Source organism: Osmia bicornis, chromosome 5 (genome assembly GCF_907164935.1).
Source record: "Osmia bicornis bicornis chromosome 5, iOsmBic2.1, whole genome shotgun sequence".
NCBI lineage: Eukaryota > Metazoa > Arthropoda > Insecta > Hymenoptera > Megachilidae > Osmia > Osmia bicornis.
This window is the reverse complement of record NC_060220.1, coordinates 140,166-167,196: the sequence shown is the minus strand read 5'-3', so window position 1 is coordinate 167,196 and position 27,031 is coordinate 140,166. Positions and strand designations below refer to the sequence as shown.

The window sequence follows — 27,031 nt, the reverse complement described above, 5'->3', positions numbered from 1 at the left end:
GCATCATACCTTCTAATTAAGTTGTATACAATTTTAATAATGCAATTTTTTTATCTCTGTGTATAAATACTATGTGTCAACAATGATAAGAAAAGTACATTCCAAACATGGAACGTGTATCGATTGATCTTTTTTCTGAACATATTTTCTTTCAATACAGTACAGCCCACCGCATCTGCATCGATAAATCAACGTAGCCTCGTCGTCATTTTCTATTTCCAATTCATTAACATGTATTCTAGCATATACTGGAATACACTCGGAATCTAGTTCTACCTGCTTCTGCATAGTATCATATTCTTCTCTTGATTTAGGTTCGCGTAAAACATTCCAAGCCTCTAATATACGCTGAAACTTTATATTATTCAACTCTGATGGATTCTTATCTGGATGAAATTTTAAAGCTAACGCATGATATGCACGTTTTATATCCTCGAACGTCGAGTCCTTCGTACAACCTAGTACATCGTAATGATCCATCAAATTCACAATATGTTGATGTAAATTATTAAACGCACTAAAAATATCAATCGATGTAATAGTACTGTGTATTTACTTGTACGTAAGTAAGTAAATATGTATGTACAAAGTCGCATTTGAATACATCACATAACCTAACAAATATTCGACTCATTTCTTTCCACGCATATGCAGCAGTGACTATAAATCACACGACTTGCACGACTGGACATGCTTTGTTCTCAAAGAGTTATGATTTTGAAGGTCGCAGATACCAGTGACTGCAATTTGTAATCACTGCAGATACCCCCCAAGTGATGTTATTAGGTCTATACGTGCACAATACATTCAATGTGACAGTCGCACCTATTTTACTAGCCCCTCTTTTACCTCATCTTGCACTCAAAAATCAAAACGCATCATTTTTATGCTCTTTGATTCTTTTCTTTTTCTAGAAATCAGTCAAAATTAGCACAAGACCGAAAAATTAAAATATTTGTTTCAGAAATTTGTATTTTAAAGAGACCGCCATATTTTTAAAGTTCGACGCCAGCGACATCTGTACAAAAACGGTGGAAACTACTCGGCGATTTACCGACCGATTTTCCGAAACAAAGGAATTATTTATTATTTTATCAAATAATTATTATATCTAAATTACTGTTGTTACTATTGAAATTTATTATGTTTATCATCTTCAGGGATGTTGCGTAGCTTTCGTTACTCTCTAATAGATGGCATCAAAAGAAAATCGGTCGGTAAATCGCCTAGTAGTTTCCACCGTTTTTGTACAGATGTCGCTGGTACCGAACTTTAAAAATATGGCGGTTTTCTTAAAATACAAGTTTGCAAAATAAATACTTTAATCATTTTTCGGTCTTGTGCTAATCTTGATTGATTTCTTTTTTAACACACAGCGAGAAATAAGATTTAATTTCTTTTTATTTCTTTCTACGTTCCAAATTTGCTATATTTAACTTAAAAAGTATGTAGCAATCAATTACCACCACACTTAGTTTTACGGCCAATTGAGTCTATGCCATTGTATTAAATAAAAAACGTTTTTTTTACATAATTAAGGTTTAATCGTATTGCATGTCAAATTGCGAATGTCTTTTTCTTACTAAATAATCCAATTACATATTATGTTATATAAAATGTATCATTGCAATGATAATATTTGTAAATTACTATTTGATTCAATATATTTGTTTATAATTTCCTAATGATGAGTACTTCGACTTTTACGTAAATATATACAAAACAATTAAACGTGTGTACCTTATAAATCAAAATTATTATGAAACATTGACGCTTTTCATAAGAAATGTCCTCCTTGGTAATATCACGAGTAATATATGTAGATATAATAAACTAAATTTTTGCTTCTAAAGTATGAAATACACGTTGGACATACTTGGAAAAAAAAAAAAAAAAAAAAAAAAAACTTATACATAATCAACGTTTCAAAGTTTTTACCAACTGAAGCTTGCTATACAGAAATTCAAATTGGAAAAGTCATTTTGAAAAAGGATTGATTACACCTCACTTTATCTGTATTAATCACACAAAACATGTAAATATATGCACATGTAAAGAAAACATATTATTGATAAGTTTGCTATACTAACAATTTGTTTGAGATATGTGATTGCTTCTATGATATTTTTATGATTTATAAAGACATTCGTGTGTATAAATAAATTGAAATTTCATTCAGAAGAAGAAATGTTAGAAATTAGTTAATAGTTTTTATGCAACTGTTTTTCTCTGAAACCAACAAACATACTCCACCTTTTTCAAAGTCTTTGCAATTTATCGATTTTATTTACAACTGTTCCGCTTCATAACGACAATTATTGACGTTATGAAATAAAGTTTTTCCGCAAGAATCATAAGTATCACAATAAAAATTTATATGACACTAAATGCCACGACACGATAATATTTGAAAATTCATTAACAGATGTTCTGTTAGTTTAATTACTACGCCGATTAGTGATTGCGATAAACATTAAAGCCTGAAAACTGCCAACGCCTTTCCATATTTGCTCCAATTCCAAATAAGTCTTGTTTAAAAACTTGTGGAAATCGTTGCATTAGGGCTTCTACTTCATTTGGCTTAATACCTGGTTCCATTTTTTGTAAGTACGACCATAAATAATCTACACTCGCACCAAAGGGATGGATATGTAAGAATGTTGCTATTAATCCTGCAATGATGAATTTTACGAATGTTACAAGAATTTAAAACTATTATTCTAAATGACCGAAATGATTTCATTCAAAGTTACCTATAAGTTTGGCATCCTTTTGAGTAATTTGAACAAAGTTGGACATTGCAACTAATTGTTTGGGAGTTCGAGGTTCCTCGTTTATATCGTCATCCTTATCCAGTGTTATTATTTCACTCTCTCTAGGTTCTTCCTTTTTGGTAGCATTTAGTTTTACAGTTAGATCCTTGATTTTCTGATCGTCTTGTGCTTGTTGTTTTCTTGACTGCATCAGTTGCTCTTGCATACCTTTTAAAGTTTGTTGTAGCATTTTCATTTGTTTATCTTTTCCATCTATTTCACTTTTTGTCTCAGATTTAAGCAAATCCACCTAAGAAAAAAAAAAAAAAAAATGTAAATTTCCCTTTAACGACAATTTTTGTATACGTAAAGAAAGTTTGAATCTTTGAGAACTGACAATAAATTGTTGCGTACTTCGTTTTTATATGCTTCCAATTGACATCTAAGACTATCGTTTTCTTCTTTCAAAGCTTGCAACCTTTCAGAATCGTCGTGCACATCCGATTGATTACGTGCTTTTTTTCGTTGAGGTTCCTCTTCCGAATCCGAAACTTCCATTTCTCCTTCACCTTCCATCAACGTTTCTTCCAATTGTACTGCTTTAATCTCCTGTTGCGAATAAAAATCATCGGTAAATTAATATTAATTCCAATTTTATAATAAAAACAACACCAAAAAAACATGCCATGTATGTATACGCAATACGCAATACGCATATGTATGTACACATGTGTCTTTTAATGCCGAAAAGAGAGCATCGAATATCAAAAACAGTATAAAAAAAAAAAATGTTACTTCTTAATATAATATCTCAAATGTAATATAATATTTTATAATTTCAGATTCACAATAATTTTGTTTCATTATGCGTTAATGTTTTAAAAAATAATCATTGATTATCTTCCAAAAGTGTTGATGAAGAAATTACCTGCTTACCTAAAAAAAATCTGAATAAAAAAACGTGTATTGTTTATAATATATAATTACGTTAAGTAATATTATTATAGAATAATCCTTTTTCCTCTAAATTCTTTTCTTTGCAGTTTCCACACGCCAGTGTTGTAGAATAATAAATCTAGTTTGTAAAACTCAACAATGTATTGTATCTTACAAACTGTTGAATTTGTTGTTACCTGTTTTGTTCCGGTCAGCGGTATATGTCCAATTCGAACTAACATGATTGTTCTTTACCTTCCATGTTCCAATATTTCCAAAGTTTAAACACCGATCATATAGGAAAAAGTTCAACAATCAGACTGTTCGAAATCGTCTGTAATTTTTAATTGACTTACCTTTTTTCTTTGCAAGTAACGAACAAAAAGTTTTTGCAAAACGCGTACGCGTGGCATATTCTAGATGAACGTGCAATCGCGTAAAGAAGCTCTTTGAGACTCGTAAGACTTTGTTGATGATTACTGTTGTCTAATCATAAAAAGAGTAACGTACTGAACACGCTACTGACGTGGAAATGCAAATACATACCGAGGATTGTTTCTTCCACATTTCGATATTCTTCCGTTGAGCCTTTGTGAAGTGATCCCAGACCTTCTTGTGGCTGGCCGCAGTAAAGACGCGTTCAATCTGACTGACTGTTGATGACATGGTCGCATGTTGCATACAAAAAACACAACAAATCGTCTGTTGTATACCCTGCTTTAAACTCTACATTCGTTTTCATCTAACATCTTACTCTCGTTTTAGTTATCTATACACTTTACAATATATTCTTCGCAATCATCTCAACCATTGACATGTTGTTACCGAGTTTCTTCCGAGTTTCCTCTGTATCATTCAGATTCGAACGTTTCCTTCGCACGCACAATTATTCGAAAATTATCCCGTACACCTATTACTCTATTCGTTCCTATACAAATCTTCTATAAATCGTGCTATGAAATTACTTATCCAAATGTGTAATTTTTTCATAAACTGCTTTCACCATAACATTGACGATCCTTTCAAGGCCTTGCAATTCGGCTACCAATCAGTCTTTTTGATACATCATCGATAATGCTCATTTTCTTTCAGAAAATGTGCACCATATTCTCAATACCTTACACAACATGTAGAGGCTTCCAACGTTAAAGATAATCTTACGTTGCGATTCCATTTAAAACAAAAAGAAGATAAAAAGAAAGAATAAAAAGAAAAAAAAATTAACAAGAAGAAAAAGAAAAAGAAAAAGATAAACACATTGGAAAATTGAAAAAGTTTTTTATAATTATATTCTTGTACAACTTCGTCAACGAATAAATGATGAACTGATTACATATAGTAGTAAGAATCGTAACGTAGTGTTATCTCTGTAACAAGTACATATTTAGCCCATCACCCTTAATCCTTAGCATTGCAAGCATGCAAATCTTAGATACACTATGTCTCTATTAAATGAATTTTTGTGATATTTCTGCTCGTTTGTTCAATCATTAGAGCCTAGAATCGGAAGTCAGGATTTCTTCACCCACCTTATATTTTCTCCTACTGTCTTTGATCCCTTTACTGACTTGTCCTGATCGTGCATTGACCACAATACACTCGTTACATAATAAATTTCTTACAATACACCTGATGTTGAATCTCAATGAGGATGAAATTTTTCAACGAACTTATCACGATTTACGGGCTATCAAGAATATTGCTTCCTTCATAATTTTTTAGTTTCAGAAATTTAAATCAATTTTGCATATTATATCTTTAACTATCAAAACCTTTAATATCAAAAGTAACATACCTTTGTAACTACTACAACGATAAATTCTGCATTTCTCAAGATATTCTTGGTTAAACAATTTACCAGATGTACAATGAAGAAGAAAGACTTTCACTATTGTGAGACAAATGGTCAAAGGATTATGGAATCCTTATTTTATGGCCAAAAAAAAAAAAAAACTTACCAGATAAAGCAATACGTATGTAGGTTTGCTCTTGTGTACACAAAAAATGTACAGTGGCACAGAGCTAATTTAAAAATATGTATATAAATATATATATATATATGTGTGTGTGAAGCATATAAACGTACATTGTATCAGAAGTCCCTGCATTCTGCCTTTCATCAATTCCTTAGCTTTCTGAAGCTCCTCTTCGTACGCGACTTTTTCTGTAAGTAATCGTCGAACGTGAGAGTTGGTTGACTGTATCATCGAATAAAACGTATTAGCATTGCGTTTGGTGCAATCTCCACGCTCGAGCCACGTAACGACAACCTAAATCAATGTAATTTATTTATTTGCTAAAAGAATAAACTACCTATGCTTTATATTGTAGAACGATAACAATGACAATTACTCACTTGTACCGCTTTCATAAAGGTATCATCTTGTTTAATCTTTTCACAAATGTTTGACGCTTCATGATCCGTGTAATGTACTACCGGGGGTGGACTGGATGGTGCTCTTTGTCTTTCCTTTTCAACCCTCTCTCTGTGACGCTGCTCTCTTTGTAGTTGACGCTGCCTACATTCCCATTCATATTGATCATCCCTAGCCTGTATTTCAAGACGTCTATTTAATATTTAATCATCACGTATATGGAAGTTACAAACCTGAGCAAAGTCTACGTGAAGCCTTCCAGTGTTTGCAGAATCACCGCTCGATCCTATTCTGACTCGGTATCCAGACAAATATATAGCTGCATCCACACTGTTTTCAAGTACAAAACGTATATGACAGAAATTTTTCTTAGAAAGGCGTAGAGTCGTTATTTCACCGCACCGTTCAAATATTTCTTGAATTATCGTTTCTGTAATATTTTCTGGTAAACCTGCATAAAATTTACAAAAGAAAACATTTGTAAATATAGTAAGGATTTTCATTATTTTTCGAAATGGTACAAAATAAAAAAGAGAAAAAGAAAATACCTCCGACGAAAATTGTTCTGCATCCTGGAGGCCTTTCTCTAGTTGTTGGAGGTGGAGCGTTTGGATTTGGTGGAAACAAAGTACAACTTTTACAATGTATAATTTCTTTGGTACCTTGCGGTGTTGTTGGTGGAGGAGGTAAAGCGCTATTCATAATCTGGGCAGCGTCGTTCATTATTTGTTCCGGTCCTAATATCTGTGCACTGATCATGCTACCATCGTGCGACATCATTCCCATACTCATAGGCCCGTAACTGTGAGTATGTCCCATATGTGGACCAAGCGTCATTTCACCCATCATCGGTCCCATTGGCCCCATTGGACCCATTCCCATTACCGGATACCCAACTCCCATTCCCCAAACTCCTGTCGCTTGTTCCATTTGAGGGCCCAAATTTGGAGTATTACTTGTATTTGATGACGATGATGACGATGGAATTTCATTACCATTCGAATTACAATTGTTATGCCCATTATTATTATTATTATTATTATTATTTGTGGAATTCATACTATTTCGTTCTTCTGGTCGTCGTTCCTCTCTTCGATCCCTTTCATTTCTTTCTTCTCTTCTTTCCCTATCCCTCTCTCTTCTATCGCTTCGTTCACTTCTAGATCTGTCTCGATAAAAATATGCTCGAGCATTATACAAGAAAAGTTCCTAAATAAATATTATAAATAAAAAACAAATTAAAAAAACCTTCTGCTATCTCGATTATCTCTATTATCTCTATTTTCCCTATCTCGCCTAACATCATTTTTTTCTCCCCTTTTGTCACTACTATCTTCCGATGTTTCTCTAGCTACCGGTGGTTGATTTTTGTTTGTACTGAACTCTAAAGGAGAATCATTCATTCCAGGTAATGGTATCGGTGGAGGTAGAGGAGGAAATCCTTGGCCTCCTGCTAATTCCATAAAACTTTGTGGACCAGCAATTGAAGCAAGGGGTCCCATCGGTCCCATACCTAAAAGTATACAATATTAAATACAAATATACATGCATAAAGTTACGATAAAATAAACGTAACTTTCAATAAATCAGGAAAAGCAACTATTCGAGACACGAAGTACAATAGAAAAGGTTAATACAAAATATTTATGAATGATAAGCATACCCATTGGTGCCATAGCGGCTGCTGGCACACCGGGAAAATTATAAGCCATCTTCTTTTAAATTCTTCACCGTTCAATAATAATTCTCAGTCAAATTATGAACAGTAAAAGGATAAAGAAAGTGAATTGTATGTACTTGCTGAAAATCCTAGATCATATCGTTGCGAACCGTGCATCCAATATGGCAGAATGACAAATGTAACCTTCTTAACTTCAAAGCCTATTTATATACAGTTCATTCGTTTCTTTCATGGTTTAACTATTTAAGTACGAATTATCTGTCGGCTAAATATGAAAGACAACGAACATATCAAAATTATTGGTACGAATGTGATTTTAATACCATACAAAGAAAAACATGTTAAAAGGCAAGTGTCGCTTAGTCTTATCGATTATGCTCATAATTTTATGTTATCAAAATATCCGCCATTTTTAAATGATATTTTATCATTTACTTGTATTTGAGATATTCTAGAAATTTTTTTTTCAGATATCATGAATGGATGAAGTCGGAAGAATTACGTTATTTTACAGGTTCAGAGGTTTTAACGCTAGAAGAAGAATTTGAAATGCAAAAACGATGGCATCAAGATCAGGATAGTGAGTAAATTTGTTTGTACATATAAAATACAAAATTTAACCATTATTTGTATTTTTATTTGTTTTAGAATGTACTTTTATCATTTTGGAAAAAAGCATTTTTTCTGCAACTGCAAACGAAATAGGTACATACATACATACATCAAATGTGAATTTATGTCTAATGTTATTTTTTTTCTTTTTCAATTATTATATGTATATATATACTTATATATGTAGTATGTATGTACATATTTATATACATATATTGATATTAATGAATTTTAGAAGCTATGATCGGAGACACAAATTTATTTTTTAATCAGTCAGATGAATTTAATAGCGCTGAGGTTGAAATTATGATAGCAAATGATGCTTGTAGAGGAAAGAAGAGAGGTTGGGAAGCAATGATTTTAATGCTACTTTATGGTATGCATACATATTATGTTGTTTTCTTTGTTTTACTGGTTACTTGCAAATTACTTTTTTATCCCTGTGTAAGATACATTTTTTATATTAGGAGTTGAAAAATTAAATATAACCAAATATATGGCAAAGATTAAGTTCAACAACGAGAAGAGCCTAAAAATGTTTGAAAAATTAAAATTTTACAAGGTAACCTGTTTATCAAATTATACTTATCGTTAGTTAGTAGAAGTAATGCTAACATCTATATATAAATAATAATCAACGATAATGCTGTAAAATAGGTCGAGAAAAGTCATATTTTCCAAGAGTATACTTTTGAGAAAGTTGTAGACCAACAGTGGAAGGATTGGCTTTGTTCTAATGTTAAAGATACAATTATTTATGAAACTTATGATGGATAAAATAATTGTATAAATGATTGAAAAAATATCATTCGCGATACATTTTGTTATAATATTTTTATTATCGCGAATCTTATAAAATTCAACAGATTTTAAAACATTTATTTTGTATTTATCAAATAATTTTCTGTATCAGCATTACTTTCAATTGATGTAACTGAGACGCGATTGGTTTTGATTAATTCTAAGTGGTCATAGTAGATAATATGTGTCCAATGTAAGCGTATTCAGTACAACGTAGTTCGGTGTATCGAAATTTTTTCGGTCAATAACTAGTCAAAAATACGTTCGATGTAATCGAAAATACGAGATGTGAGTAACTAATGCTGTACAATAAGTTGGTATTTTCATCTGTTGTGTTTATATAAATATTTCAAAGCAGATTTTTCAATGCAATAGTTAACTGTATCTATGTATATACATATATATATCTGTATATTCGATAAAATTTTCATTTATAAAAAAGTATTTGAGTTATATGTATTTTTGTTTGTTGGTTAAGAGCAATTCAAAATTGTGAAATTTCTAATTCACAAAGATTTATTATTTCTCTTACGTCTATGATGTTTCTTTTATTAAATATGTACAAACTTGTACTGTTTGTAAAAATCAGTTCATTTCTGTATCTCCTTCCTCGGTATTTCAGTATTCCTTATATAATACAGCACATATGTATATAAGTACATACGTGTAATACATTCCTACATACAGTTCTTTGTAAGTAAGTACATAGTACATACACTGTGAGTCTCATCGAATCTGTCCCGGCGTGTGACGATCGGCGAGGGGCACGCGGAAGAGAAAATGCAGCCCCCCCCACCTTTCTTTTCGAGTTAATTTAATTACTACTTTGAAAATCATCACCAAGCGATCGACGGTGGTAAAAACGTGAATTGCGTGAATAATACAGTTGTTTAGGAAAACAAATTTTCATTAGATATTATTATTTTATATGACAACGCGGAGACGTTTTACAGTTGAAATGACCAAGAAAATATTGTATTGACTTTTTTTCATTTGATGAAAAACTTTTGCTATCCGTTTAATGTAACGCCTTATTTTTCAGATAACAGAACAAGGGATTGAGGTGAACGTTAAGTTATTAATAAAAGGTTACATACTACTTGCAATTTGTGGAAAACTATGTCTGTCCTGAGAATTCTACAAAAGTTGAAGCATTCCGCTCAAAAAAGACCGTTACTCTTCAATTCAGTGATATACGGTTCATTTTATACTGGTGCTGAATTTACACGACAAACTTATAGCAGAATATTTAAGGTAATATTTCTCTTGACGGAGAATAAAATTAAATAATAAAAAATGTTATATCGTATACGAAGGTTTTTAATTCGATGGTCTATCGTTTCGATTGTATATAGTTCCCATTATCAACAATGTCGGAGAACACCGTAGAATTGAATACGATCGAGAACAAGGGACCGCTATTTATTTGGACCAATAAATTCAACGAAACGTTGGGTTTACTGGACGAAAACAACTCAACGGGATTAAGAGACTACAATTGGGCCCAACTTAAGCGATATGCTATCTATGGTTGTTTCATTGCAGGACCGGTGTTACATGCATGGTATCACGCTTTATTATGGTCGTCCTTCAAAATCTGAGCGATCGTAAATCTGAGCGATCAACATGCGATTTACAATTAATTTTATAGCCGTATCGAATTTCAGAATTGAACAAAATCATTATTTAGATTACTATGAAACTTTGAAACAAGAAGTTTAAAAAATTATTTGAAAAATAAATATAATTTTCTAATATGTACTGTTAATTGTACAAAAATGTTAAACTGATAACGCTGTAGTTGTTTAATGACTTAAAAAAATGAATGATCATTTTGATCGCTCATACCACGATCGCTCATGAGCGATTAAAATTGAATGAGATTACGTTTTGAAAGACAATCTCTACCTTTTTCTATAACGCTTTATATCAGTTCTCACTTAATATATATGTATCACATTCTGCTTTTACGTTTCAAAGCACATTTATGTATTAAGCGCACGCTTACACGTATGTACATGCGATAAGTTTTGCAACGGATCGACTCAAAATGTTCAAATAGATTATTAATTATATTACATGGGATAAAAATCAATGGAACTTATAGTATAATAATAGCAGAAAACGTTCATATTTATGTATATGTAAAAGTAGCATATATCTAATTATTTATCGGTAAATAACCGATCGTTGCTCGATTTTGATGGTGGTGATCTCTCGTAGACACCTTCTATTATAGATACCAGCATCAAATAAACTACCTATCTACTGGATGACGATTGCACGATTACATTCATCGGCACGTTGGCCTTCTCTCAACTTATCACTTTCGGTGAGCTTATTCTGCTTTGCCATTTGTATCGACGCAAAATTCGCCAGTATGAGTCGCAAAAAATTACGAATTGCAATCAAGTAATATAAAAAAACATTCCTTTTATCATCAATTTGTCCAAAACCAATTTTTCTTTCTTTAATACTTTGTGAAAGCGAATTAAACAATGCAATACTATTTTCTTCAGGTACAAATGGTTAGACGCGTTCTACAAAGGCACGGCAATGAAGATAATTCTTGCAAAACTTTGTGTCGACCAATTTGTTCTTACACCACCATTGATTATAATATTTTTTATCAGTTTGTATATTTCTTGTTATTTGTCTGTATCGTTACCATGTTTGAATATTATTGCTCTCATACTGTTTTTAATATTTTAGGTATGAGCCTAATGGAAGGCAAGCAGGATATTTTTAATGAATGCAAAGCGAAATTTCTTCAAACTTTTAAGGTACAGAAATACATTAGATTTTCCTCGTTCAGCGTTTAAAACTAATCTTTTCTTTCTAGACCTCGTGCATGTATTGGTTACCAGTTCAGTTCTTAAATTTTCTACTAATACCACCAACATTACGAGTTTCTTTCGTCGGTGTAGCGGCTTTTTGTTGGGTAAACATTCTTTGCTATTTGAAAAGTTCACCATTAATTGACAGCAATAACAACAACAATAGCGAAATAAAGTGTTGACCTCTCTCGTATATTATCCTCGATAAAATTGAACGTTCCTGTTTATTGGCAAATAGACATTTATCAAGAAACTGGCACAACAATTGACATATATCATAATTAAACGAATGAATACAATTTCAATTTAATGATAATACGTTTCAAACTAATACTAATCAAACTCTTTGTTGAACACAGTCTTTTTCTTGTATATTACAAAAGAATCATTATGTATAACTTTTTAAGTAAAATCGTAAAACTTTGTATTAAAAACGATGAAACATGATAAACATTCCATATAATTATGACGAATATTGTCTATAAAAATTACAATATACTAATTATGTAACTAATTTTTTTAATATTTATTTTATTGTAATCACAAAAAATGCAATTAATAGGCCACTAAACTTTATTGTTTTCGTACAGAATGTCGTTGCTATTTGTATCGTATTTATTTTAAAAATTTATATAAATCGATAATAACTTGAAAACAAAGAAAACGAAGAAAAATACTGCGAAATAATATTTAATATATGTATATCAAATGAAATTCCAATGTTCATAAATTTTAAGTTTACCACTTTCTGCGAATTACATTACACGACACTTACTTTAAGCAAGATAGTTCCGTATTCTGTAGAATTTTCAAAGTTCTCAACTATTAGCAAATAAATATTATTCAGATAGTATTATTAAGTAAAAAATTGTTCATAGTTTAGCACATAATACTGTCAGCTTTGACAGTAAGCAAAAATCAGTCCGTGATAAAAGTATCGTCGAAGAGCGTGTCAAGTTTATGTTATATTTTATGTTTTGTATCAATTTAGTGTCATGCTTTGTGTAAATGTGTACATAAATTTACACATGTGCACAAAGTATCACTTAATTCAATACACTTGGTTCGTCATTTGAAATTACTGTTTGTTTACATTAAATCTTTTAAATTTGTTAGCAATAATCGTATGAGAACACTGACGATTGCCTTATATTTTATTAAAAGATTCTTTTTTTTTATATATATATATAATACTATGTATATGCATGAGATATAACGTGTATTTTTTACGAATAAATACGTATATAGAGCTCGACGGTATTGTGCGATTACGAAAAATTATTTTTTCGCTATGCGTGTCGAGTGATGTACTTACTTGGTTAGTTCCTCAACAGTCTCTCAATAACAGATCAATTGGTTCGTCTAGATAGTATTTACTTTTTTAACAATTAGGAAAGGCACCTAAGAGGGATCCAGCCCTACCTTGTAGAAGAAAATATATTCATTGTTCCACTAGCTGTGCGTTTTCTTATAAGACGCGCTGCCACTATAAATTTCAAATTATAAGTAATATTACCATTTTTTTCCTGCTTGAATGAAACTTACCAGTTGCATCTTGTGGAGTAAGCGGTTTATCTATCACCTTCTGAATAACATTCATCCATTGCGTTCTATCATCGTCACTTTGAGTAGAAAGTAGATAAGTTCTATCTGGTGTTTCGAGAGTAAACGAAAATCCTTGATCCCTTGCACCTGGCGGTACTCCTGTTTTCACTGCAAAACCGTCTGAACTATGACCCAAGAAGATTTCACCTTTCGGATGTGCATCCTTTGAATTGGCATAAAATATATTTAATAAATACGATACGATACGATATACGATACGATACGATATACGATACGATACGATATACGATACGATACGATATACGATACGATACGATATACGATACGATACGATATACGATACGATACGATACGGTACGGTACGGTAAGGTACGGTACGGTACGGTACGGTACGATGCGGTACGATGCTCAAAAAACATAAGTATGTACAATATTTCTCAAGTATGCACGCATACCATAGGATCGTCATGATACATTAGTTTTCGTCCGTCTAGCGTGAACCATCTTTTTTTATAAGCATCAGTATGCCTAGGTCCAGTTTTCCATAAAAATCCTTCACGAGGAAAATCTCTAGTAAGCTGCGAGAGTAATTCAGCTTCTGTTGCTCCTGGATATGCAACTTGTAAACGATGTAGTTTCGCACATCTTATTGCCAAATACCAATTTGTAATTACTTCTGGATCTTCGTGATATACATAGATATGTCTTGTTGTACCATCTTTCATAAACGATATTTGTAAGCTGTTCTGATTACCAGTTTTCGGTGGAGCAAAAGCCACATTCAGTTCTGATATTCTAAGAACAGCTTTCGGCTCCTTGGGAAACGATGAATAAAGATGCAAACGATATATACACACAACAATAAATACATACATAAGATTTAATATTTACCCACCTTATTCTCCTTAACATGGTACTTTAGAGTATCTTCTGCTTCGCAAAGAACAAACTTACGAGGATGATAACGCGAATCTTCTTTGCCACGTTTCATTAAAAATCCTTCCATGAACCCTGAAACGTAATGATTTTGCCTCTCTGGATGACAAAACTCTTCCCTTTCATATTTTGCTCTTATCCATTGCTCCACCAATACTCTGTTCATTGTAAAGTATAACCTCTAAAGTACGTTATGTTTATTTTTCTGATTCAATATTTCAGTTGTGTATATACGATAACCTACTGTGGTGCATCCGGGCTTGGTCTACGATAACACGGAGGTACACGTTCTTCGTAATGCAACCTAGCTGCTACATTACCAACTTCTCTGATTCTATTTACTTGAGAGTCCTCCCATCTGTCCAGCTTTAAATGTTTAACCTTAGAGATGTGCGCACCCATAGATCTATGTATACCAGCGCATCTTGTGCACACAAATATTCCTATGTTATACGAAGCCCATTCTGGATCTGAAATTTAATTTTAATTAACTATATAAACTTTTTGTTATTGTATGTTTGGTAAAAATTAATATGCGTATATACATATATATATATATAATTACAAGTATTACCCGAATATGTAAATAGAAGAATATGAAAGATATTATTTTGAAAATGAAAAATGCAATGATTATTCCCATCAAAGGGTAGTATGTATGTATGTACATATATAAATCTTGGAAAAATGTATAGCAAGAAAGGTAAGTAAACATAACAAGTAGTAGAAACAAGGTACATGAAACTTTTTTATTACTATATACAATTGTAAATCAAACCGTTAATAAAATGTGGTAATCATTCTTTCATTTGTTTATTCATGTGCATGTAATACTTTATAAAAGTAATAAATTTGAAGGTTTGAAAACGAGTACTTCGATGAATTTTAGTAAATAATCAAGCTGAATAAAAACAGTAACTTTTACTCGTCATTCTCACAATATTAGAAATGCAATTAAACTGTTTTATACTTGATTATGAGTAAAGTTACGAAAACAAAGTTTAAAATTCAATCATTGAATAGCTTACAACGTAATTAAACAAAACATTTTCAATGTTTTTTTACATCATGATACACTAATATATTTAGAACTTCTAAGAAAACCTACTCACTCTTTGCCCCACAATCTGCACATACGTTATTTCCAGGTTTTTTTAGCAGTTCTGCTAACAACTTCTCATTCAAGTCCGCCATCTTAAAACACTGACAAACAGCAGTATGTGTATATCACTGAACTCTAAACTAGCTAGTTTCACCAACCGCTCAGATGTTACTGTTAACGCCACCTAATAACTTAGTGCTCAACTATGATAAAAGTACTTAACTCTCAGGATAATCGGCTAAATTCTATCGGTAAAACAGAACTTACACAGTATTTATTTATATAAGTAAGTAAGCAAGTAGTAAATAAGTAAATACTTACAGATGAATATGTGTTTACATTCATACATTATATATGCAAATATGAATTATTACACTATTTTACACTGGTGGCAACAATTGCGAATAACCATTAATGTGTTTAACGTTTTGTGAAAAAGACAATTACATATTAAAAATATTAATTCATTCTATATATGTGTAATAGCTAATGGAATATGTATTTCAATTAGAAATGGTGAATAAGGAAAAATGTAAACCATAAATGAGTAAAGTAGCAAAGAAACATAATGTTAATTCTCTTCATGAAGTGATTTATCGTTTATACGAGGCCAACGAGTGTAATAAGTGGCGCGTTCTGCAAGTAGCTAACCAATTTTGATTCATTAATAGGTCGACCCGTATGACCCAAAGTGTCGGAGACAACTAAACGAATTAATTTACTTACATATATACGTTCTTAGCGCGAGTGCGCAATGTATATTGTCAAAAAAAAACAAAATTCTATTTGTTGTCAGTTGTGATCGTTGTTATTCGTGAATTATTTATATCAGTTCTACATGGTTGTATACATAACATCGTTCTGCTTCAAATAGAAAGCGATTTGGCATGAAAATTTTCTTGAAATGTGTTTTAATAGATGGAGTTTTTACTGATTCTATCGCAAAGTTGTACAAGATGAAGGTAATTTAAGTAAAACAAAGTTGTTTGAACTTTAATCATCATAATTAACATGAGTATGAACTCTCTATTTCGTATGTATGCTTTGTTTAATTCTTGTACATTACGATTTTTTCATATTATCAACGTTATCCTTGTTTTTATCATTTTTATCATATGTTAAATTATCCTTATAATTCTAGCAGTGCAACGAACTTATAAGAGAGAGAGACAGTATATGAATTGTAATTTTTTTCGATTGTTTACATATAAATATGTTCAATATTTGTTTATTGTAATTGATCATTCATGGATATTGAATTTTTATATATATTACAAAATTTATTAAATACGTATGACTGAAATTCTCTTTTCTTTGTTCAATATGTTACCATAATGATACATTTATTTGTATAAAATGTACAAATAAATTTTATTTTTTTAAATCTATGTATTTATATATACATACGAACGTACATGTACATATATACAAATACTTGATCAGTTAATAGGATAAAAGCAGAAATCTGTACATGGCAATTGATTGCACATAAGAACAAAAATGTAAAATTTTTCTAACAAAATTACATATAACAGGTTGAATTATATTTATTATTTATTATTTGTAGATTATTAGTTAAATTTATTTATTATTGTGGTTTCCTAATTATGCTATTAGAGATATTATTAATTTTAAAAATATTTGTATTTCATTTTTGTTGTTTTTGTAATACCATATGTTCTTAAATGATGTAATTAATATTGTTGCAAAGTAATTTTATATAAAAAAGTATGAGGGCACCGATTAGTTAATGTTTTCATCATTTTCAATTGCATTTTTATGACTATAAATTCTTTAAAAGAACTGATTCAATTTATAGATGCAGTGGTTTGCCATAATGATGTGCTTATACGCGGGAGTAGCAAGTGCAAGGACAGAAGAAGACCAACAAACGTCTTCGTCAGCTGCAATCACTGGAATTTCTAGTAGTCTTTTAGAACAGTGTTTTTACCAACAATTTAGCGAATGTCCCAATGCTAAAATAACTGGATGTTCTTGCAAAAAAATTGTTCTTGTTCACAATAACCCTGAGGGAAATGCGGTACTTTGTTGTAATTTAGATGTACAAAATTTTGAGTCCGAACTTTCCTGTGCAGGTTACTATAGAATTATTTTGCTATGTTAGTATTTGATAAAATAATGTTTAAAAAGTATTTTTGCTGTTATAGGATTTCCATCAAATATATCTTATATACATATAAGAAATGCAACATTAGATGTATTCAATGTAAGCGAAATCCGGTGGAGAAGATTAAAATCACTTGCAATAACCGATGGAAGGATCAATCGAGTGAAAGGACAGTTTCGAATGATGACACCGACGGTATGTTTAAATCTTTCAAATAATGCTCTTATCGAAGTAGAAAACAATTCTCTCACTCGGTTAGCTCAACTTACTACTTTGGATTTATCTTACAACAATCTTACACATTTACCAGCTTTAAATACAATGAATGGTCGTGAATTCTGGCTTGATATTTCAGGTAAATAAATTTAAAAGTAACATTTCTATTCTGATGATAATATTTTACCAATTATATTTAACAATAACATTTATATTTAGGAACAAATACACTTTGGTGTCATGATATCTATCAATATATTAATAAAACAGGAGAAAAGCAAATTAATTTTAATCGAGAAAATGAAACTGTATGTTCAGCTAGTAAGACTTGGCATTGGTTCAATACTACAGAACAAGTTCCTCTGAAACAAGTTCGATATCTAAGTTTGGTAATATTTTTGTATACATATAATATTCGGTTTTAAATAATAACTTAGTTAACACGTTAACACGTTAATTTGATTTTTAATGAAATGACCCCTAACAATTATTTTTTGAACGCATAGTTGCAAACAGAATGCCCTAAAGGAGATAGTTGGCAATGTCAGTGTAATTTCAGACGATTAGATATCGTTGAAGGTAAACCACCGACTTTGGCGGTGAACGTAGATTGTAGTGGAATTCAAATCACTGAATTACCTGAAAAGTTACCTCGTAATACTATAGCATTGAATGTATCATACAACAACGTACGTCATAAATTTTACATTTTTATATATACATATATACATACATATATCTTATCTTAATCGTCTGTAGTTTTTAATATCAGATTAAATGAAAGTGAAAGACTAAAGTAATAATTATGTATGATTTACTGTTATAGATTACTGTATTGGATGATCTCAGTACCAATCCATGTTACGAAGACATACGAGAATTTTATGCAGATTATAATAACATATCATCTATAAATAAATTAGAAGGTTCAAAATTTTTAGATAATTATGCGTTACTTAGTTTACGATACAACAAAATTAAATCTGTAAGTAAAAAAAATTGACAGAAAATAGAACGAGAAAATCATCAAAATTATATCAATATTTTATGAACGTTTAGCTTCCAACATACATTTTAAGTCCCAATACTCACGACAAAAGTTTCATCAGTTCCCGTTTAGTGAAATTGGGAGGCAATGAATTACACTGTGATTGTAATACAGCTAAATATTTAAAGGTGTGTGTACGTTACATGTATATGTAAAATTTATAAACGAGTATATCTAATATTTTTAAATTATAATCCAGGTATGGCTACAAACTCGCATATTAGATTCAGACGAAGTGCTGTGCGAGAATGTAAAGGAAAAAGTTATCGATTTAGAACCTTCAAAAATGTGCGTCTACCCGGGAGATTGGACAGACTATATTTATTATATCATAGCTACAGAAGTGGTCCTTTTAATAAGTCTGATAGCTAAAGTATCTTATGATTACTGGATTTTTAAAACAGCTGGATATCTTCCATGGCCAGCGAACAAAATGCCTAAATTACCCTGTGATTGGTTATGTGAGACTTAATATATTTCTTTTTATGTTTCGTCTATGATATGTAGATAATTTATTAAATTCATGTGGAACAAATTTTGGTAGTACTTTTATAAAACTAAGAATTTTTTAAATTTGTATATTTTATTAAATACGTACATTTTTTTAAACTGTTTTCATATTTGTAAATATTTCTATACATGCAAACATATCATGAAAAATTGTAATTCAATGGTTATGAACTTTATTGAAGTATTTTAATTAAATGGTAAATGCATTGCATATAGTCGAATAATGGCATTATTTTGTATATTAAAGTAGCAATTTAGTTAAATGTATATACTTGGAAAACTAATAAAGTGTTTTGATAATTTTCAAAACTTCTATTCGTCTGTAAGATAGCAATACATACAAATTTACTGTATGATCTGTGTATAATAAAAATGTGATATTTTTTACGAAGAATCATGATTTTATCACCTATATGATTACAAAATACCAAGTATAATTAGTTTTCTCTTTAATGTTAAGATTTTATTGTTCCTTACTTTATATTTTCTATTTGATAGTCTGCCATTAAGTATCTCTATTATGTTTACATTTTTTTTACAAGACACTTTTATTCATTCATCTTTTTTCCTTCATTTATTTCATTAATTTTCTTCTTTTTATCTCTCATTCGTGTTGCTTTTGACTAGAAATTCTCTATAATATTAAAAAGAAAAAAAAATGGTGTGTATGTTTGTCTGAGAACGATATTTTATTTATATTACTATAAAGGGAAAACGTAATGATAATATTTTACCTCATTCTTTCTTTATTACGTATGCGTTTAAATTTTGGTATGGTAGATATTTTTTCTCTAACAAGAGCTTTATGTTCAAGCTTTCGTTTTTCTTTTTTACTATGTTTTTTCATAGCCAACATATAGTCAGGAACACTACACCCAGACTGTCGCATAACAGCAGCTATACTGAAAGAATAAATAGAAAAGAGCTATTTGCAGTTATTTAATTGAGCTGGCGCTTTAATAATACTTACCTTCGCAGATTTGTAGTGTCTTGTTTAGTAAAAAATGTAATTGCTTTCCCTCGATGTCCAGCCCTACCGGTACGACCTGTATGAATTAATCGTACAACAATATTTGACTCATATTTTTCTACCAAATTTATAAATACGTACCAATTCTATGAACATACGAAATGACAGATGGTGGAAAATCATAATTTATAACAAGATTTACACCTATAAAATCAATGCCTCTTGCCATCAATTCCGTACATATTAAAACCCATATTTTTCCTTCTCTAAAACAACGAACAACATTGTCTCGCTAGAAAGAGAAATAAAGAAAATAGTTTTATTAAATACAACTTTATTAATGAATAAATTGTCTTCATAAAAAGAAAAAAAACCTGTGACTGCGTTCTGTCGGCGTGAATAACATCAACGTTAATTCCATCGTATATAAGTTCGTTAAATAATTCATGAGCTCTTTCTTTACTTTGGACAAAAACCAAAACAGGCGGTAATACTCCCTTTATTAAATAACAACAGAGATTCAATTAAACTAAATAAAGATACTGAAATGAAAACTTAATGAACTTGTATGTACATGTTAATACCTTTTGAATGATATTTCGAAGTGCTACAAGTTTTCCCCTTTCTGCCCCAACGAATAAAAGTTCTTGTTCTACTAAATCAGTTGCAGCATTTCTATGATAAATGTAAATGTCAGTAAGTTTAAATAAGTAATATGCCATTTTTTATAGTAATGTATCATAAAAAGGAAGAAAATAAACCTGTGACCGACGGTAACTGTTGCAAGACCTTTCAAGTTATGGCGACACCATTTAGTTACTACAGGAGTATTGGTTGCACTAAACATTGCCCTACATAATTTTTCATTCGTACATGCTTTTGAAATTATTTCTAACTGATCTCTGAAGCATCGTGTTCCATCTTCGAAAAGTTTGTCTGCTTCGTCCACAATTAGCCATTCAACACTGCAGAGATACGATTAAATTTTAAATATTTCTTATACTTTATACTTATATATGAAAAACATAATTTATACATTATTTACGTATAAATAACAAATAAATTCAAAAATATATAAAAATATAAATTTCAATTACTTCTTGAAAGAAATAGCTGGTGGGTCTTGATTTAAAAGGAATATTATTCTTCTTGGTGTAGTAATTAATATATCTACAATGAATAAAATTATAACAATATTCAAGAATTTTATCATTATATCAAGACTATTGTATATTCTACACCTACCAAATTTTTGTGAACTTTTGGGACCATATTTATGTAGCGCTTGATTTACTTTGCTTATAATATGAATTCTAAAGTTAAAACCTTCGCTAAGACGCAAACATTCTCTGTATGTTTGTTTTGCCAATTCTCTTGTTGGACATAAAATAACAGCTCTAAATCCCTTCTTCTGTGGCCCACCTAAGCGATGAATTATGGGTAACAAAAATGCAGCTGTTTTTCCAGATCCAGTTGGAGCACAAGCTAGTACCTGTCTATTCTGTTTTAATTTGAACCATGAGAAGTCAATGAACTTTTGTTCTCTATACAAATTTCTATCTTAATAAAAAATTATTTTACCTGTAACATAATAGGTATAGCTTGCATCTGAATCGGTGTTGGATGCACATAACCACAATTTATAACATTGTTTAATAATTGTTCAGATACACCATAACACGTTGATAGTTTGATAAATTCTGAAATAGGTTCAGGTATGCGGCTACCTGTAATGCTTATGCGATGCTGATTTCGGAATTGATTAATCTGAAATAAATACAATTATTTAGAACAACATTATCTTATTTACAGTAATTAAATGTTTGATACCTTTTCCTGTTTTAATTTTAATCCTTTCTCTTCTGTTATAGATATTTTAAGTTTCTTAGATTTAATTTTATTTCCATTCTTAGGAACAGATATTCCATTAAGTAATATTAGTTCATCATTGTTTTCTCTATCTTCTTCAATTTCATTGTGCTTTCTTTTCATGGATATCATTGAACAGTTTGTATCATTGAATGTTGTAATACTTTTCCTTTCATTCTTAGGTATACTTTCAAGCTGCTTTTTAAGGAGCTGTTAAAAATAACATATCTGTTAAAACATAATTAAAAGATGGTTATGTTTACAACTATAACATTATTGGTAAGTACCTGAAATCTTTCTGCATCAGTTTGAAAACGTTTTTTGTCAAACTTTACACCAGTAGAGAGCTTTCGAAAAAGTTCATATGCATCCATTTCTTTTTCTTTTTCTTTTAACTTATGTAATAATAAGTGGCTTTATAAATTAATAAATTTATAGTAAACAACATAACCTCTCTTCTTGTAATAACCAGATCCGAATTTCTTTGTATGGATTTAAATACATACACATCTACATATATGTATGTACTTTCGTCACCAACACACGTAGTTACTTATACATTGATACACATGTAAAACATGTTGACGGTATATAAAATAACGACTCCACTTGATAAATCGCAGAGAGTAGAGATAATACTTATCATTAAGGTAAATAGTAACCTATATAAATATATATTTAATGCCGAAAATTCATATTAAACTTTTACTCTTTGAACAAATGTTATATGTAAAAGAAATTTAGAACAATCATTCTTTGATATTTATATGTATATATATACATATATACATATTATAATAATTTGTTATAAATCATAAAATAAAAGTAAGTAATATATAATGATTAATACTTTACAGGCATCATTAAATAAATGAAGTTTTAAATATTAGAGTATTAAAAAAATATAAAGATAAATAATTATTATGTCATATTATTTTCATTCAATCGATATTTTTAATTTTAAACATGTATAAAGTTGTAAAAATTGTATGCTTTAACATCTCCTAATTACTTACACTTTGTACCATCGTTATACATATTTTTATGTAAAAAACACACACGCATACATATATACATATATACACATACTTGGGCTTATAAAATTTAATTTATCTCACTGCTTTATTCAATTCTTTTTCAGATTACTGCATAATATTATCATTTAATTATTTTATTAATATTTTTGGAAAAACAAACGGTATGTTTGGTAATATTTTTTCTGATTGGTGTGCAAAGAAATATTTTATCTTTTATCCACCTTAAACAGGAATCATTGTTAGAACAAATAAATCTTTTTATAATATCTATCATCTCCAAGTATACATTTAATATCATTTTTTAACAGATCTGTTTAAAGAGTTAAAAACATGGAAGAGCATTCATATGTATCATGTATCAAAATTAATGGAATTCCTATTTTACCACCTATGGTATGAATATTAATATATACATATTCTCAATATATAATGTTCATTTTATTATAAAATTTCATCATTTTCAGATAACTAAAGATATCAGACAGGAAATGTCTAACTATAAAGAGAGTGCAATAAATATAGAAAAGAAGTTAGCAGTTTTACGTGCTGCCAAAAAATCTAATAATTATGATATTTATAAAGAAAACGTTAGGAACAAATCTAAAGATGTGCAGCTCAGAAAAAAAAATTATAGGTTTAAAGAAGACTTAGTTCCTGTTGAATCTAGGAATGGTAATTTTAATGAAACCGATGTTCCAGTAGAAATCTCTGAAAATTTACAGTGCAGTAAACGATTAGATACTAAATATAAGTTAGAGAATCAAACAAATCTAACTTCTAATACCATGTTAAGATCAGAATTGGTAACAGTTACTAACAGCACGGATCATTATTTAAATGAAACAGTTTCTGAAAAGCCTGAAGTTGAAGTAGTATCAAACGCTTGGAAACCACAAGTGCCTAAAACTTTAAATATTATACCATTGACTCTGAGTGACTCTAACTGTAGGAGGAACGAAGAATACCAAGAAAGTGGATCGGACAATACGGAAGATACTCCTAAATTAGTGCGTCAAGGTTCTTATGTGTTAGACGCTCCAAGCCCCATATTATTAGCGCATATGCAAATGAAATTGGCCAGTCCGACTTGTACTCCCTGTTCAGAATATATGCCAACGTCGTATGCAAATACGGCATGCCGAAAGGAGTGGAACATTGCACAAGGTAAAATTGAATGGGAACATGAGGCTAAAAACAAGGAACCTTTTCCTGCAGCATTCCCGACGCAAACAAGAAGCACCTCTTGTAATAGAGGCCGTACAATGCGTAAATCAGTTTCATTACAAGCAAAGCCTAAATCCTTGTCTGCATCTACTTACTCATCTGCAAGATCCGTTGATTGTATTCAAACAATGTTAGCACAAGAACATATGAACAGAAGTAATATAGAAATTAATTATGATAAAAAATACAATGTAAATAGTAGCAACGAAAAAATGCCTAAATTTCAAAGATGGAAACGATGCAATAATTTTTCCACCTTTAATTCAACGTATAGATTCGGCGGTTCCTTGGAAAATCTAGATAATTCCAGTGGATTTTCTAAATTCACAGAAGGCCAATATAATAATATTTCTACAAAAAACAATTTAACAATCAACCCTGCCTTCCAATTGAAGTCTTCCACTGCATCCGATAAACTTTTGACGGTCTATAAGAAGGTACAAGAAATGCATAAAAAACAAATGGCTGAACTGATGTCTCGTCAACAGAAAGAACAAACATTACTTCAACAAGAATTTGAAAAACAACAATTCCTTTTACTAACTGAGATTAGAAAATCATTTCCAGAACTTTCTGTTTCATTACTCTCTGAAAATATTTTATCTCCTGCTTTTAATCAGAGTGAAAATAACAATGAAAAGTTCTTTGAACACATTGATAATAATATGAAAAGTACTAAAATTTTAGAAAGTAATTTGCAACAAGAAAATAGAGTAGAATATTTACAGGATGATAGTACGAAAATGATTCTATGTCCGGTAGATTATATTTATTCTGAAATAAATCATTGTACAGAATCTTGTACTGTTAAAGATTCACGTTCGACTGAATCATTAGTAACAAAACCGTCATATAAAATTGATAATTTTACATCAGAGAAAAAAGAATCAGAGATTCGTACACATAATACAAAAAGCTATGAGAATGAATTAACCAAAGAAATGAACAGCTGTAAACGTTCTAATGTTAGTCGACAATTATTTCCTTTAGATAGTAAAACTACCCATGTTCCAATTATTGAAAGGACAATGTATGGAACTAAACATGTAAGAAGTCAATATTTTTAATTTCTATTTTCAAATGATAACGAAGATCTTAGAAGTATTTTTATAACACAGATAGAAGCAGTAAATATAATCAATGCATACGCAAGGGGCTATTTGGTGCGTAGAATGATGCGAACAGAGCGTGTGATTGCTTTAAAAAATACATATAAAGAAGCTTTACATTGTATGCTTAAACTTCATGTTGATGCACCTCTTAATCGATCAGAATTTAATTTTTTGCAACGTCTTCAATTGCAGGTAATGTTTTAACACAGAATATAGTATTATACTTCCTTTTACATATTAAAGTTACCATGTTTTGTGTTAGTCATGTATATGCTTTTAACCATAAAATCATAATTTAATAGTTTTTCAAAAGGTGTTAGTACTATAGATAAATAAACAAATGTTATTTTGAATGTAAGAATTTTTAAAAGAAACATATTGATAAGAATGTTGTAATTTCTAAAAGTGTGATGCAGCTTCTATGAATATAGTGGAGTTATTTGCCCAAAGTCCTGTGAAAAGAATGCAAATAATAGCGCAAGATCGTGAAATCAAGCAGTTTCGCATAGAACGTCCAACATCTGCAAGATCATATTCATTTGCAACTCAGCGAACCTTAGCCAGGAAAAAATTGAAGGAGTATGATTCTGCATAGTACAATTTACTTTGTCTTCTATAGAAAATTTATAAATTTTTAAAATGTAGAATGTCATTAGAACAAAATAAATTACTTTAGTAATTATACTTTGCATGCTGAATATTAATACAGTTCTGTGTTTATAGAAAAATGAAATTACCACATAAATAATGTATTCATAATATGCATTATTATCATCTTTATATTTTGACTGTTATTTACGTGTTATTTATACTTAATTTTTTCATTTTCAGGATGGAAGAGTATCAACCTGCTTCATTTGTTCGTACATGTTTATCTACTAGATCTAGATGTCAAACTTGGACTTCCGATGTTAAAGAAAGACTCATCTCTCCAAACATTTTATGTAAGTTACTTTTTTTAACTCGACCTTTAAATCTTATCATTTGTTATAAATACATACATAATTAATTTAGACAATTTGTAAATTTCAGATCATAGTATTAAAAGAAGTACTAGCGCTGGGACTGTACGAAAACCATGGCGGTAAAAATGATAATAGTGCCTTTTATTATTAATTTTGTTACATTGAATATGTGCGTAAAAATTATAACATGTGAACAAATTCACTTTGTGCCTGAATTTTTAAATAAATTTGTTTTATATAAAATAATTTTGTTCACTTCTATGTATGGATTACTGATATTACGAATATTTGTTATTATGAAAATAATTCATCTTTAGTTAGAAAAAAAAATAGACAATTGCATAGTGAATATA

The 27,031-nt window shown here is 30.3% G+C and overlaps 6 protein-coding genes across 20 annotated transcripts; 3 read left to right on the top strand and 3 right to left on the bottom strand.

Annotated features, from left to right (window-relative positions):
* Nucleotides 1–1,383: 1,383 nt before the first annotated feature.
* Nucleotides 1,384–7,817, bottom strand: LOC114882716 (ecto-NOX disulfide-thiol exchanger 2). Of its 2 annotated transcripts, XM_046285802.1 has the most exons (10): nt 7,728–7,817; nt 7,313–7,577; nt 6,613–7,229; nt 6,298–6,515; nt 6,046–6,240; nt 5,776–5,959; nt 4,236–4,342; nt 3,168–3,362; nt 2,754–3,063; nt 1,384–2,672 (listed from the first exon to the last, which is right to left on the bottom strand). In XM_046285802.1, the coding sequence occupies exons 1-10, from the start codon at nt 7,774–7,776 to the stop codon at nt 2,455–2,457; spliced, it is 2,358 nt and encodes a 785-aa protein (XP_046141758.1). In that variant the 5' UTR covers nt 7,777–7,817; the 3' UTR covers nt 1,384–2,454. The 2 variants fall into 2 exon arrangements, with proteins under 2 accessions (XP_046141758.1, XP_046141759.1); XM_046285803.1 differs by lacking the exon at nt 1,384–2,672 and having other exon boundaries at nt 2,924–3,063; nt 3,151–3,362.
* Nucleotides 7,818–8,001: 184 nt separating this feature from the next.
* On the top strand, nt 8,002–13,250 carry LOC114882717 (N-acetyltransferase 9-like protein). Of its 5 annotated transcripts, none has more exons than XM_046285812.1 (6): nt 8,002–8,093; nt 8,216–8,325; nt 8,394–8,450; nt 8,593–8,733; nt 8,825–8,919; nt 10,201–10,373. In XM_046285812.1, exons 1-6 carry the CDS (start codon nt 8,017–8,019, stop codon nt 10,288–10,290), a joined length of 570 nt encoding a protein of 189 aa, XP_046141768.1. In that variant the 5' UTR covers nt 8,002–8,016; the 3' UTR covers nt 10,291–10,373. The 5 variants fall into 5 exon arrangements, with proteins under 5 accessions (XP_046141768.1, XP_046141767.1, XP_046141766.1 ...); XM_046285811.1 differs by lacking the exon at nt 10,201–10,373 and adding an exon at nt 9,015–9,746; XM_046285810.1 differs by lacking the exons at nt 8,002–8,093; nt 8,394–8,450; nt 8,593–8,733; nt 8,825–8,919 and adding exons at nt 10,514–10,722; nt 11,678–11,790; nt 11,871–11,941; nt 12,001–13,250 and having other exon boundaries at nt 8,236–8,325; nt 10,201–10,412.
* On the bottom strand, nt 12,971–16,013 carry LOC123987802 (arf-GAP with dual PH domain-containing protein 1-like). 4 transcript variants are annotated; one of them, XM_046285804.1, is made up of 7 exons: nt 15,921–16,013; nt 15,610–15,844; nt 14,742–14,967; nt 14,457–14,655; nt 14,017–14,376; nt 13,541–13,763; nt 12,971–13,481 (listed from the first exon to the last, which is right to left on the bottom strand). In XM_046285804.1, the coding sequence occupies exons 2-7, from the start codon at nt 15,689–15,691 to the stop codon at nt 13,414–13,416; spliced, it is 1,158 nt and encodes a 385-aa protein (XP_046141760.1). In that variant the 5' UTR covers nt 15,692–15,844; nt 15,921–16,013; the 3' UTR covers nt 12,971–13,413. The 4 variants fall into 4 exon arrangements, with proteins under 4 accessions (XP_046141760.1, XP_046141761.1, XP_046141762.1 ...); XM_046285805.1 differs by lacking the exon at nt 15,921–16,013 and having other exon boundaries at nt 15,606–15,693; XM_046285806.1 differs by lacking the exons at nt 15,610–15,844; nt 15,921–16,013 and adding an exon at nt 15,526–15,594.
* On the top strand, nt 15,979–19,526 carry LOC114882713 (protein halfway). Of its 4 annotated transcripts, none has more exons than XM_029199668.2 (8): nt 15,983–16,561; nt 17,419–17,695; nt 17,768–18,082; nt 18,163–18,332; nt 18,450–18,632; nt 18,770–18,928; nt 19,003–19,119; nt 19,191–19,526. In XM_029199668.2, the coding sequence occupies exons 1-8, from the start codon at nt 16,487–16,489 to the stop codon at nt 19,461–19,463; spliced, it is 1,569 nt and encodes a 522-aa protein (XP_029055501.1). In that variant the 5' UTR covers nt 15,983–16,486; the 3' UTR covers nt 19,464–19,526. The 4 variants fall into 4 exon arrangements, with proteins under 4 accessions (XP_029055504.1, XP_029055501.1, XP_029055502.1 ...); XM_029199669.2 differs by having other exon boundaries at nt 16,549–16,632; XM_029199670.2 differs by lacking the exon at nt 15,983–16,561 and adding an exon at nt 16,886–17,134.
* A 569-nt stretch (nt 19,527–20,095) lies between these two features.
* On the bottom strand, nt 20,096–22,810 carry LOC114882711 (probable ATP-dependent RNA helicase DDX52). Of its 2 annotated transcripts, XM_029199664.2 has the most exons (12): nt 22,628–22,808; nt 22,302–22,550; nt 22,053–22,238; nt 21,717–21,972; nt 21,569–21,641; nt 21,233–21,436; nt 21,056–21,146; nt 20,846–20,968; nt 20,613–20,763; nt 20,472–20,547; nt 20,236–20,403; nt 20,096–20,135 (listed from the first exon to the last, which is right to left on the bottom strand). In XM_029199664.2, exons 1-12 carry the CDS (start codon nt 22,712–22,714, stop codon nt 20,099–20,101), a joined length of 1,701 nt encoding a protein of 566 aa, XP_029055497.1. In that variant the 5' UTR covers nt 22,715–22,808; the 3' UTR covers nt 20,096–20,098. The 2 variants fall into 2 exon arrangements, with proteins under 2 accessions (XP_029055497.1, XP_029055498.1); XM_029199665.2 differs by lacking the exon at nt 20,096–20,135 and having other exon boundaries at nt 20,280–20,398; nt 22,628–22,810.
* Nucleotides 22,811–22,910: 100 nt separating this feature from the next.
* LOC114882710 lies at nt 22,911–26,921 on the top strand. Of its 3 annotated transcripts, XM_029199662.2 has the most exons (8): nt 22,911–22,990; nt 23,482–23,538; nt 23,686–23,770; nt 23,842–25,647; nt 25,720–25,905; nt 26,120–26,292; nt 26,545–26,657; nt 26,746–26,921. In XM_029199662.2, the coding sequence occupies exons 3-8, from the start codon at nt 23,708–23,710 to the stop codon at nt 26,799–26,801; spliced, it is 2,397 nt and encodes a 798-aa protein (XP_029055495.2). In that variant the 5' UTR covers nt 22,911–22,990; nt 23,482–23,538; nt 23,686–23,707; the 3' UTR covers nt 26,802–26,921. The 3 variants fall into 3 exon arrangements, with proteins under 3 accessions (XP_029055495.2, XP_046141757.1, XP_029055496.2); XM_046285801.1 differs by having other exon boundaries at nt 23,482–23,770; XM_029199663.2 differs by lacking the exon at nt 23,482–23,538 and having other exon boundaries at nt 22,912–22,990.
* Nucleotides 26,922–27,031: the final 110 nt, after the last annotated feature.